Below are 11,838 nucleotides of genomic sequence, written 5' to 3' on the forward strand. Positions count from 1 at the left end.
CCATTGGCTGATTAGAACATGGGGCGCTCGGTTGTTACAGAGGTCACTGCAAAAGGCTTTTACGTGTTCACGTTGGCGCGCATGATAGCACTGAAAAAGCCGCGTATTCGAAGACCATATCGCTCAAGGTCACGAGGCGTGAGTGACATTTTTTGTTTGCCCTGCCCGTCTTTCCCTGCTCAGCTTTCAGCGCTTTCATCAGGACGAGAGAACAGAGAATGTGATTGCAGCGTGTGACAAATCTTTGTAACTCTGCTTGTACTAAACAAATTCTTAAAATTTTTGCAGCGTTCGATTTGTGAGGTAATAGGCTTTTCTAGTGAATAAATTTCATGGTTACTCAAAAAAGTGTTTCAGGGCTCATTCAAGTAGAATTTGAAGTTGTACTTTGGCAACCCATGCCATCTGTTAGGAAGTCAACTACAGAGTGCCGTATTAACTGCAATTGGGCAATGTCAACTGTTCACTCACCATAAGTTGCTTGCCGTCGTCATTGACGAGCACCGACTCTAGGGACTGCTGAATGAAGATTCCTTCGTCCAGGTCTTCCAGAAAGCTGGAAATTGGCATAACAGTGAATGACACATTAAATAGAACATGTCTACAGACGTAACGGTACGAATATATAATGAACGATAATGTGTGTACTAAAGCATAGCAGTCGAAAGACTTTTATAAATTAATTTGCCTTTTGGTTTGAAGTAGGCAACAGCACAGCTTGCCTAATGGCTAATGTCTTCCGCATGCATGCTAGCTTTATGCATGCACAAGGCTCTGGTGCTCCCTAGTGACCTTGCAGCAGAGGCCCAATGGTGCAAATATTTCAAAGCTCGCATAATGAATGAAAGATTCCTCGTGCATTCCAATTAACACTACTATTAAGCTGCTTTAAGATGAAGCTATGTGCTGTGCTGGTACACTGATACCAACATCACTAGGGCCAGTTTGATCTAGTTATTTAAATGCTGCAAAATAAGTGAGCTTCTTTTAGTTTTTACCATGGCTTATAAATTCTACAACATTTTCGCTGGTAGTACCAGTATTGAGCACCAACACAGTACCCATGTGCCTTCCAGGGACCTGTGCAATCGGAATAGGGAGTACCCATGCGTAAAGCAGTGACAATAATATGAGACACTTGCTTTGAAGCTTACCGTATTTGTCAACAGTGTACTACGTCGATGACAGATGTGAAGTGATTATAAGTTCGACGACTGGCCATTGAGAAAAAGCTTAGTCTGAACATAAAGTTCATTTTTTTGTCGTTATTTCAGGTTATATTTATGGTGTGGCTTTACACTGGCAAGCCGAAAACATTGGAAAAGCTTGACTGATATGCGAGGTTTAACGTCCGAATACCACAAGATGATTATGACAGGCGCCGTAGTGGAGTACTCCGAAAATTTCGACCCACTTGGGGGGGGCAGACTGCTCTTTGGGACCAAAAAGTGACAAAAAAATCATTTTTTAAAATTGACATATTTGGTATCTGCAAATATTTTGCCATCTCTCTGCAAATTTTTACACACCAGGAAGTGGTAATTTTTTTGTGATGTTATTCTAACTGTCCAGAATCTTAGTGCTGTTAACTTGCAGAACCTGCAAAAAAATGGGGAACCAACTTCGAGGCCTCTTTATAGTTTGCCGGCACCTGTGTTGGAAGCTCTGCTACGAATTTATGAGCACCTTTATGACGATTGCAAAACATGCACACCATGATTGTTGCTTTTTGAAGAAGCCTTGTGTTTTCAGTTTTTTCCATTTTTCTCAAAAACGTAAATTTACAACTGTTCACTTTTGAGGCCTCAATATCTCTGCAGCTAGGGCAGGTACAACAATAATTCTTTTTGCAATGAAAACCTGTATGTGTGTAGGGTGCAAGTAAGGGAACAGAATTTAGAGAACAAGCCTTTTTAATTGATTACTCATCAAAATTTTAACACAATTACAACTGCTTTTGAAAATGAATAGTTCGTTTTGCTGTAGAATAATAAGAAAGGCTTAAAAACAAAAAAACTCTTGCATTATTTCAATCTATAGTCATTAGCTATATTAGGATATTTTAAATATCACTTTTAATTAAGCACTTTTTTTCTTTGGCAGCCTTAAACAATAGGGGGTGAACTTAAGTTATCTCAGGAATAAGGTGAGTTACAGAAAAACTAATTAGGCATTTGAAATCAGCAAAAAAAAAAAACTGCATAATTCTGTGCACTTTGATCAAGATCACTGAAGAAATAAACAAAAAATGTCTAAGAACAGTACGCCCCCTTAATGTGCACCCAAATCTGAGCACACGCACCTACAGCATTTTCGCCTCTATCGAAAGTGCAGTCGCCGCAGCCGGGATTTGATCTGACGACCTACGGGTCAGCAGACGAGTATCTTAGCCACTAGACCCCTGCGGCGGGGCCATTAGGAAAATCTGTTGACATCATTCACTTGTTCTAATACCATTCTGTTGAAATGGTGGAGTGAAGTGCTGTGATGTTTTACACTCATTAGGGATAGCAATGACAATACCGCACAAAACCTCACCGATTCAGGTCAATGGTATACTTGTGGATACTCTCGAATGCCAGGTAGAACCTCGTGAGGATATCGATGTAGTTCTCGCGCAGCTCTTCGTCCCGATCCTGCAGTTGCTATGAAAAAAAAAAAAAGATTTCCACTCATACTTCTCACTTTTTCTGGACAAACTATTTTCAAAAAGAACCTGATCATTCATCTTTAATGTACAAGAAGTCGCCAACAGAGCTTTGTTTGATGGTTGTACACCTGCTGAGGTGTGAGCTTTAAATGAAATTTTCGAAGTCGATCCCAACACCCAGGACAATGGCAGGGGAGATACACTGCACAACTTTCATAAAACATTGCTTTTGACACTGTCACTTTCAGCTGCGCATAAAAGTGAACGCTTTTTGGCATAGTACGTTTTTTGTTAGTTGAAGTATGTAAGCAGAAATATACCTAGCGCAGCAAACACTGACAAATAAGACAGTTTTTGATTCCCAGGGACCTTCTCAGCTACATTGCTGTTCAAGAATTAGTCCCCTATGATAAGCACAAACTGCGTGTAAGAATGTAGCCCTGATGGTTCATTAGCTGTTAAATGACTTCTAATGAGACGTGTGGGGACCAATGAGCAATAATTTTCTTTTGCGGACAGAACTCATGTTCAATAAAAGTTGGTATAATGTCCATAAATTTCTAACCTTCACAAAAACTTCGAGGGAGTTGGAATATGATTATACTTCTGCATGCAACTTAGATGCAATAAATTTGACAATTTCCAAGTCATTTATTGAACTGGCAAGAAAATATGTGGTTTTTGCAGCTTCCAATTACGTTTCCTTCAAGCCCGTCTTAGTTTGCGATGTATATGGTGGTGAGAACTAGCCTACGAATGAAACAAAACACTTGACACACTTATAATTAGCAAAGCAGCCATAGAATGGTGAAATGAGCATTAATAAAATCTTTAGATGGCAAAGTGTAACACATGCTAGATACAAGTTGCTTCTTTGTTTCTTATGAAGCTTTAATAGGAAAGAAGAATTGGCCCCGTATCTGCATGTTACACTGCAAATGTCGTCGAAAGACGATAGTCTTGCGTCTAGAGAGAGTGAACAAAACATTTATTTGATGTTCTGCACAATAAAATTGGTGAATGGTATTCTGGAGGCGCCGCCTTAGAGTGCCTCGAGCGTGCAGCGGAGGCGAACGAGTACATTAAGTCACGTCACACGTGAGACATGAGTGCCATCTGGCAGTTTTCTTGGAAATTGTTGCGCGTTCGAGACGGGCGTGCGCGCCCGTCTCAGAGGTGATAAGGTGTAGAACGCAAGGGGATGGGTAGGTGCCACCACTGTGTAGTCTTAGCAAAGCGTTGGAAACACTCGCCTTTTTGTGCAAGCGTTGCATGGTCAACGCAGCGTGATAAACGCTACGGTCCTTTGAATAACTTATGTATGCCTTTTCTTGTAAGAGACACACATACAGAATATTGACGTGTTGTTATGGTGCCTCAGATATGCGCAATAATTGCCTTTTAATTGACCATTGCACAAGTATGAACGCTGAATCTTGAGCATTATTGGTGGGCGCTGCGGATGGGGTCGGCCGTTTGGAGTATAATTTGGCCACTTTGGTGCGGTTTAGAATACCGTTAATGTCGGACAGACAAATGTACAGACAGACAGACAGACCAAAATTTATGCATCGAAGGTCCCCAAGAAAGACTATCGTTTTTAAAAATGCTTACTGTGGAAGAACGACAAAAGGTTGGCTTATGCTTGAAAGACTGGTCATTACATGAAAGCAAGTCACTTAAGAATCAGTTGACTTGGCCTCATATGGACGCTAACTGCAAGTTTTTCTTCGTTTCCATATGACAAAGCAAACCATAAGAGTGGCTACATCTCAGCAGTGAGGGAACGTATTCTTACATCATTTGCCTCTATCTTGTTCTCGAATTGGTCGATGACCTTAAAGTAGCTGTAGTCAAGGAGGATGTCCCCGTACTCGGCCACGTCTTTGCGGTTGTCGAGCTTGAATATAGATGGGACCACATCCGAGAGCCTCAGAAGTTCGGCCACGATGGCATTGCCCCTAGAGACGAGGTGCAGCAGCGTCTGGCCGCAGGCGTTGTTCTCGGCTAGGAAGTCCATGGTACCAAGCCAACTGCAACGTTGAGGAAACAGTGTTTGATTGAACACACCCATTTCATGTTTTCAGCAGCTATACTCGGTTTCACACATCATATGCAATGCTCTGGAGGCTGTGCTACAAGCTCGCTCAGCAAAATGTGCGAATCCATGTGTCTCACGCTAAGCTTTTGTCATTGTGTGTCGGGTGTCTTGATCAGCTGTGAATCAAACACTAAAAAATGAAACAAAAGGATGCTAAGCACTGCCGAACAACGTATTGAATCCATATGGAAAGGTTTTTTAATTTCTTAGGCAGAAAGCACCTTCGTTCATTATGCATCCTGAAGAAAGAAATCACATTACAAGTGGTAAAGATATTACACTCTTCATGGTGCGCACGCATACACTGCAAAATGTCTCGTTAGCCTCCACAGCATTACACTTTATGTATGAAATGGAGTAGAAGTCTATGGCACCAACTCAACTGTAGCAATACAAGGACAGTGTTTGAATTAACACAACAATATCATAGAGAAGAGTTTCATATTTCTAGTAGCTAACAAGTTGATGGGACCAAGTCAATTGCACCGTAGGAAAGACAGTGTTCGAATGAATGCAGCTTTTCGTACGATGCCATAGAGACGAGTTTAACATTTTGCTCAACTGGAAAAATCTATGGTGCAAAGTCAACTGCAGCCTTCTGTAAAGACTGCTTGAATGAACACATTTGACAGGGCATATCATTAGAGGAGGTTTTCGTGTTTCTAGTTATGAAGTCCATGGGATCTCTAGTCAACTAACTGCACCATTGCAATGATGGAGTTTGAATGAACATGCAGTTTTTCATCACACGCCTTAAAAATGGGTATCATGTTCTAGGCTATATAACACCTATGTTGCCCCGAGAACTGCACAATTGAAAAGATGGCATATCAAACATTGCAATATTATACATAACATGGGTGTCTCCCTTTGTGACATGTCATGAGATTGGTTTCTATTTTAGCTTCGAAGCAATAATTAATAGGTGCAAGGTTTTTCTAGGCGATTCCCTGTAACCACTTTTCAAACTGCGCGATCAGGAAAATCTTCCGTGTTCCCAGCAACGTCTCAAAACTGCAAATATAAGGCTCGGCTTGACTAGCTAACGCACTGCATGATATAAGGGTGTGCATTTTCGATGACGATTAAAACCGATCGAGATAAAATTTCTCGATTGCTAGAGCTCCCTAATGCAAATCGGGCACCGCAACCAATCGCAAAGCCGATCGCGACTGAATGCGTCCGTATGACCGGTTCGATACACTTTGATGCAAAGTAATATGCGCGCACGCTGTCAACTACATTTTTCTGATATTACCTAGTTTGATTGCCAGCAATGGTACGTCGCGATCTCCCGAAGTTAAAAACGCGGCGCCCCAAATGCGATATAAAACGCAATTAATGTTTCAAATACCATCAAACGTACTGTACGAGGGATGAAACCGTCTTTCCACGGATATGAACTTTTCTGCCACACAGAATAAGGCAATCAATCCATGCAGGTGCGTTACAAAATGACTCTGGGTGCATTACATCTCAGCGTCATCTCTGACACGAATTCGTGCCTAAGTATCACGAAGATTCATTGTAAAAATTAAGCCGAGAAGGCGAAAGCTTTAACACGACGACGAATCAAAACACTCCGCCCCCTAGGCACTTGGGGACATGTGTGCATGCGGTTTCGACAGCTTGGAGAAGCCACGAAGTGCTGGCGTTAACACGTGGTTATAATACGGCCTTGTCCGGGCCCTTCAGGATGCTATGCATGATTCAAGCACTGTACTGTGGTAATCACATTGCAACTACAAGTTTTCAAGCACGGATGCACATGACGAACCAAAACTTGCCTCTCCTTCAATGGGATCGAGAGAAGTCAAGTGAACATTTCTCCGGAATTCTCGCTCAACCGATGTGTCTTGAATGCAAACAGAACGTTCTAACGTGCGCTAGAATTGCAGTATGTTTCAAAGGTATGACGAGAGTTTGTTAAAACAGCTGTACCGTTAAACCCCTACCCAACCTTCACACCAGCCAACACGGGCAAACGGCGATGTTTGCAGACAACTGGCGCCATCTATGCAAACGAAGTAAAAAGGTGTAAACTGGTAGGTGTTCTGTGATGTGGCTGCGCAAAACTGAGATGCTTTTGCGTACACGCTATAGCAAATTTCGTTCAAAAAATCAAACAAAAAATATCAGTCGTTATAAAAGTAATCTTGGCTTAAGCATATAAATCAACTAAGGTACATAAATCTTAACAAATATGAGTAATTATTCAACAAATTGCCAGTTTTGCGCATCTACACCCAGCGCATGTAGTGTGGCTACTTGTAGTAGCATGCCTTCAAAAAACTTGTTAACGTCAGCTTTGCGCAGAGGCGGTGTCGTACCCAATGAAGTGTAAACTGAGGGGCGACTATTGCTAGTTGAAAACTTTTCCCAATACCCCGCCGGGACGACGTGAAATACCGTCGGCCATGGCAATTTTTGGCAGGCCCTACGGGGCTTCTCCTACGAAACCAAAAATCAGAATTTGGAGACTAGTGGCAACATCACAGAATACGTGCACACACCCACCACTCAACACATGTACACTACTATAGCTACCGCTGTAAGACTGAAAATGCGTGGTTCAACTCATAGTTTCCCAAAATAAACTAGAGAGCACTCTGGTGCTGCTATCGTTCGGCTCGGTGGCGCTAGCCACCGCCCGATCTAAAGGGTACAGCCATATCCATCCATCCATCCGTTCAGCGACCATGGGAATGATGGGTAGTACCAACGCCTTCCTCTAAAAAGATGCCTGCCGCATGAGAAAGAAAACAGCTGCCACACCCTTTCTCTTCATTTTAAAATGTTCTCGGTTGCTAGCGTCACCTGTGGCGAACGGTGCAACAACGCAACATTTTGCATAGCCTCCGCAATAGTGGTGCACAGTTACAGGTCTCAAATAACTCTCGACTGACGCGCCCCTATAGGTTGCAGATAGATAGATATGTGGGGTTTAACGTCCCAAAACCACTATATGATTATGAGAGACGCCGTAGTGGAGGGCTCCGGAAATTTAGACCACCTGGGGTTCTTTAACGTGCACCCAAATCTGAGCACACGGGCATAGGTTGCAGATGAAAAACACTTAGCTGGTACCGCCCGCCCACAGAACACCTACCAGTAAGGATAGTGTTGGTCACGAGTGCCACCGCGCGGAGCTTGTTTAAAACTGAAGGCAGGCCAACTTCGCTGGGAGCGCGAGCCATAACTCAAGCATCTTTCTAGAGGAGGCGTTGGTAGTAGAGTGTACTAGAATAGGTCGAGTGGCGCGACCGCCGCTGTTTTCCTGAAGCTCCATACGCGGTTGCGATAGAGGGCGCTACGAGCAATCCGGCTTGGTCGCGCATCGCTCGCGCGGTCGTGCGTTGCCGGGCTTCTGCGCCTTTGGCGACACGTGCGACGGCCAGTTTCTTACCGGTGTACGGCTATAGATTTATACTGTCAGAGTAGCATTAAAAATGGTGTTTCCACACGATAATCAGGCTTTCGCCTCATAATATTGCCCCTAAATGTTGCTGCACTGGTTTCGCGGCTCTGAGCGTCTGCTACGGTGACGCGCGAATGCGCCCCTTGCGTAGGTTCTTCGCGATTCCGTTTTTTTTTTTAGTCTTTTTACCAATTGAGAGAAACTGTCAAGTCCGCGTGCTGTCCGTCTCATTGTGCATGGCCGCAGTAAAGCGAAGCTGTAAATAGCAGTTCAAATTGGAATGAATGTCGTGAGCGAAAGCTACACGTGTGCTTTTGTCACAACGCCTCGGCTACGGGAAGGAATGCTTTAAATAACGATGCTAATAGAAAACTGCTTTTTCTTACGCCCATATTAAAAGGACAACAGCGATGTCTGCATCCCTTAGCTTTTTATTGGATCAGCAGCAAATATACAAATATCGTTCAATGTGTAGAAACAAGCAGCTGTAATTTAGCCAAAGAATAAAGCCAGGCATAAACCAACGCGGTTTTTTCCCACCTGTCAACAGCATATTAAATGTGTTTACAGACACGACAAAATAAAAATAAAGATGTTTAAAACCGGCTGCTATATACAAAGAAATATCAGTCACACACACTATGCATAAAGATACATTTTAAAGGAAAACAAAATAAAAATAAAGATGCTTAAAACTTATTGCTTTACATATATACAAAGAAGTATCACTGTTACACTGGCTATGTACACAGATAAACTTCAAACTAAAACTACAAAAAATCACTGTAAATACTATGTACATAGAAAACTGTTACAGGTATGTAACAGGACGAGTGGAGCACTCAGCTGTACGGGAATCCTACACGCACCTACGGAGCTTTAGGTGCTGCAGCCTCCTGCGCCGTTCTTCCTTAGCTCTATTGATTCCTTTAACCAAAAAGTGCAATCGAGTGACAACATAAAATTTTACCACATGAGACTTCACTGCTTTTGCATGTTGCGCACAGCCAAGGGGTCTCCCTTCAACCATGACCAGATGCAGCACATCTAAAAAGGTATCACTACGCAGTTCATTAGTGCTGAAGCAGTCTGTAAATGTGTCTTCTAAATAGCTAACGAAGTCAAACAGCTCCTTAGACGGGTACAACAAACCACCTTTGTCGCAAAAGTTCGTAAAAGCCGAACACTCATGTTCCTTCCCTTCTGAAGCTGGAACAAGCAGTGAAGTACGACAAGCAGTGCATCCTCACTTCTGCACACACTTTCTAGCAACATATCCAGCCATGTAATATGCTAGGCGAGAGTCACTTTTTTTCCCACAAGGCTGTAATGCTCAGTTGGGGCAGCAATACTGTCATGGCAGGCAGCGCTTTCTATCACGTCAAGATCTCCTTGAGCGATGTGGTCATCAATTGTTTGCTGCAGGCTTGTTGCATCTGCCGAGTGTGCATCTCCAGTGTCGAGCAGTGATGTAAGCACCAATGGTGTAACGCTCGCACCGTGCACTGGCTTAGCTAGGCTATAGTAGCTCAGGCAGTTGACAGCAATTAAGAACTGCTCTGGGGTCGGATGGTCATTACAGCTCGACGACTGCCGCACAACTCCAAACAAGTTCTCGAGTGGATCTTGGCTTAGGTTACTCGTCATCAAATACCTGTAGCTTAGTTCTGTGGTAACATAGTCCAGTAAAGAAAGCACACTGGACAGCGTAACCCTCAGGCCAGTAGCTGTCTGCTTGCTAAGGAACCCGACGCCCTTGCCGACATGCTGCTCCCACTTGTCAATGTAGTCTAGAAAACTGGAGAGCGCAGAACTACCACTTGAGTGCGGCCAAAGAGCCTCGGACTTGAATCTGGAGGTCATCAGTTTGATGAGAACACGCAGTCCCCGTCGCCTTCACTGCAAATTGCAATGGCCCGGCGGCGGACGCGGAGGAAATTTCCAAGCCGCTTCGATCGCAGCGCCCCCACGCTAACTTTCCGCAGTTCGGGCTTCGCCAGGAAGCGTAGGCGGCGCCCGGCGATCGCGCCACTCGACCTATTCTAGTAGAGTGTACTAGAATGGGGGAGTGGGTCCACTGTGGCCGGCGGCAAGCGGTGCGGGTGAAGCAAAAACGGCGGAAAATTTGGTGGCGCTGCAGTAGCCTTCTCCTGAAGTGACGTCAGTTTCGGCGGGAGCGTGCGAGTCGTGCGGCGGTTCGGGCCGCACGACGCGCTGGCGGGGACGCTGAGCGCTCGATGTTGTCGTCTGCTCGACGCGCCGTCGTCTGTTCGATGCACCGTCGTTCGTGCGCTGTTTTCACAATTTGTCTCCTGGTTCTTTTTTTACACATTATTAGAGACAAAAACAAGTGACATGAAATAAAATGTATGCTTTTTTTCGTGAACGCGTAGGTTTGTATTTCCCTTTGAGCAAAGCCGTCTGGACAAAGAATACGCGGCAGACGGCACGTTTGCGTGCGCAGATATGTGTCTGCTGGTTGCATAACGGAGCGTTCCAAGCTGCTTCAAAAGATTAGAGGATGAGCACGTCTAGGCGTAGAAATTACTGTTGTGTCGTAGGCTGCCAAACCGGATACAGCAGAGTTAAAAACCAGCCCAAGCTCTCACTCTTTGGAGTACCTCAAGACGAAGAAAGACGCCGGCTATGGGACCAGAATCTCAACCGCGCTGATCGGCCCTTGCAAGTCACCGATGCCATTTGCGAGCTGCACTTCGAGCAAAAATACATACTAAGGCAATATGTACATATTATCGAAGGCCGAGAAGTATATATAGAGCGGGGAAAGCCGGAACTTCGCAGTGATGCTGTACCCATAATTATACCTCATCTCCTGAAGTGTCCTGACGAGCAGCCCACACCGGAGCAGTCAACGAAGAAGAGAGCGGCTTCACCACCAACCTGTGAAGACCAGCCGTCAAAAAGAACTGCGCTGCAATCAGTTGAGCCGCAACTGAGATTTGAAGATTGCGAAAGTGCGAGGCAAAGCGACAACGCATTTGAACTTGAAGACGTTGTCCGGCCAAACGACCACTGGGCAATGCACAAGTTTCGTCATTATGACGGAATTGCTTATGTTTCGGCCTCCCTAAGTCGTGAACTCGTAAGCATCGAAAAGACTGTGCTCATGAATTACGGTACCGACCGGAGTGAAGTGATTTGTCGGACATATGTTCGGAAGACGCTGATCTCCGAAAAGGTCGCCTATAACCTTGAAGATGCCAAACAAGTCCTGGACTGCGCAGAATCTCTTCACCCTTGCAGAGGAGCAGGTAGGGCGAAGGACTTCACCTATGACGTTCTTACGAAGAAACTGGAGCAGCAAATCTCTCATTCCGACGGCCTTGTCTTCAGTGTCACGTGCAAAGGAGCGGTTAAACAACAAGGTGAGTGCGGCAAACGTTTATTGAGACGTCACTTGTAATTGTACAATTAATCAATCAGTAACCTGTTTAATGCTAGAACATTTGTGTGGCCCCTAATTTTTGTAGTACTCATTAACATTTACGAAAGAATAGTTTGCCTACAGAAAGTGAAAGTGCATAAATTGCGTTTCAAACATGCATGGTAAAAAACTGGAAGCTCTTCATAATTTTTTTCTCGTATACTTCCAGGTTCTTCATGCATTTCATGCAAGTACGTGAGGAAAGTAATACTCACCAGAAAAAG

At 44.2% G+C, this 11,838-nt stretch overlaps 1 protein-coding gene and 1 non-coding gene across 2 annotated transcripts in view; one reads left to right on the plus strand and one right to left on the minus strand.

The window, feature by feature from the left end:
- The window catches only part of Strump (WASH complex subunit strump), a 43,172-nt gene extending 36,494 nt beyond the window's left edge, over positions 1-6,678 (minus strand). Inside the window, exons 1-4 of the mRNA XM_075873495.1 lie at positions 6,539-6,678; positions 4,449-4,683; positions 2,539-2,645; positions 472-556 (exon numbers count right to left, since the gene is read on the minus strand). Of these exons, the coding sequence (XP_075729610.1) occupies positions 472-556; positions 2,539-2,645; positions 4,449-4,670 (414 nt within the window). The 5' untranslated portion in view covers positions 4,671-4,683; positions 6,539-6,678. The remainder of the gene's footprint in view (positions 1-471; positions 557-2,538; positions 2,646-4,448; positions 4,684-6,538) is intronic.
- A 377-nt stretch (positions 6,679-7,055) lies between these two features.
- On the plus strand, positions 7,056-7,197 carry LOC119165942 (U4 spliceosomal RNA). Its single transcript, XR_005109087.1, has one exon. It is a non-coding gene; the product is annotated as a U4 spliceosomal RNA (small nuclear RNA).
- Positions 7,198-11,838: the final 4,641 nt, after the last annotated feature.

The sequence above is a fragment of the Rhipicephalus microplus genome, chromosome 9 (assembly GCF_043290135.1).
Source record: "Rhipicephalus microplus isolate Deutch F79 chromosome 9, USDA_Rmic, whole genome shotgun sequence".
Taxonomy (NCBI): Eukaryota; Metazoa; Arthropoda; class Arachnida; order Ixodida; family Ixodidae; genus Rhipicephalus; species Rhipicephalus microplus.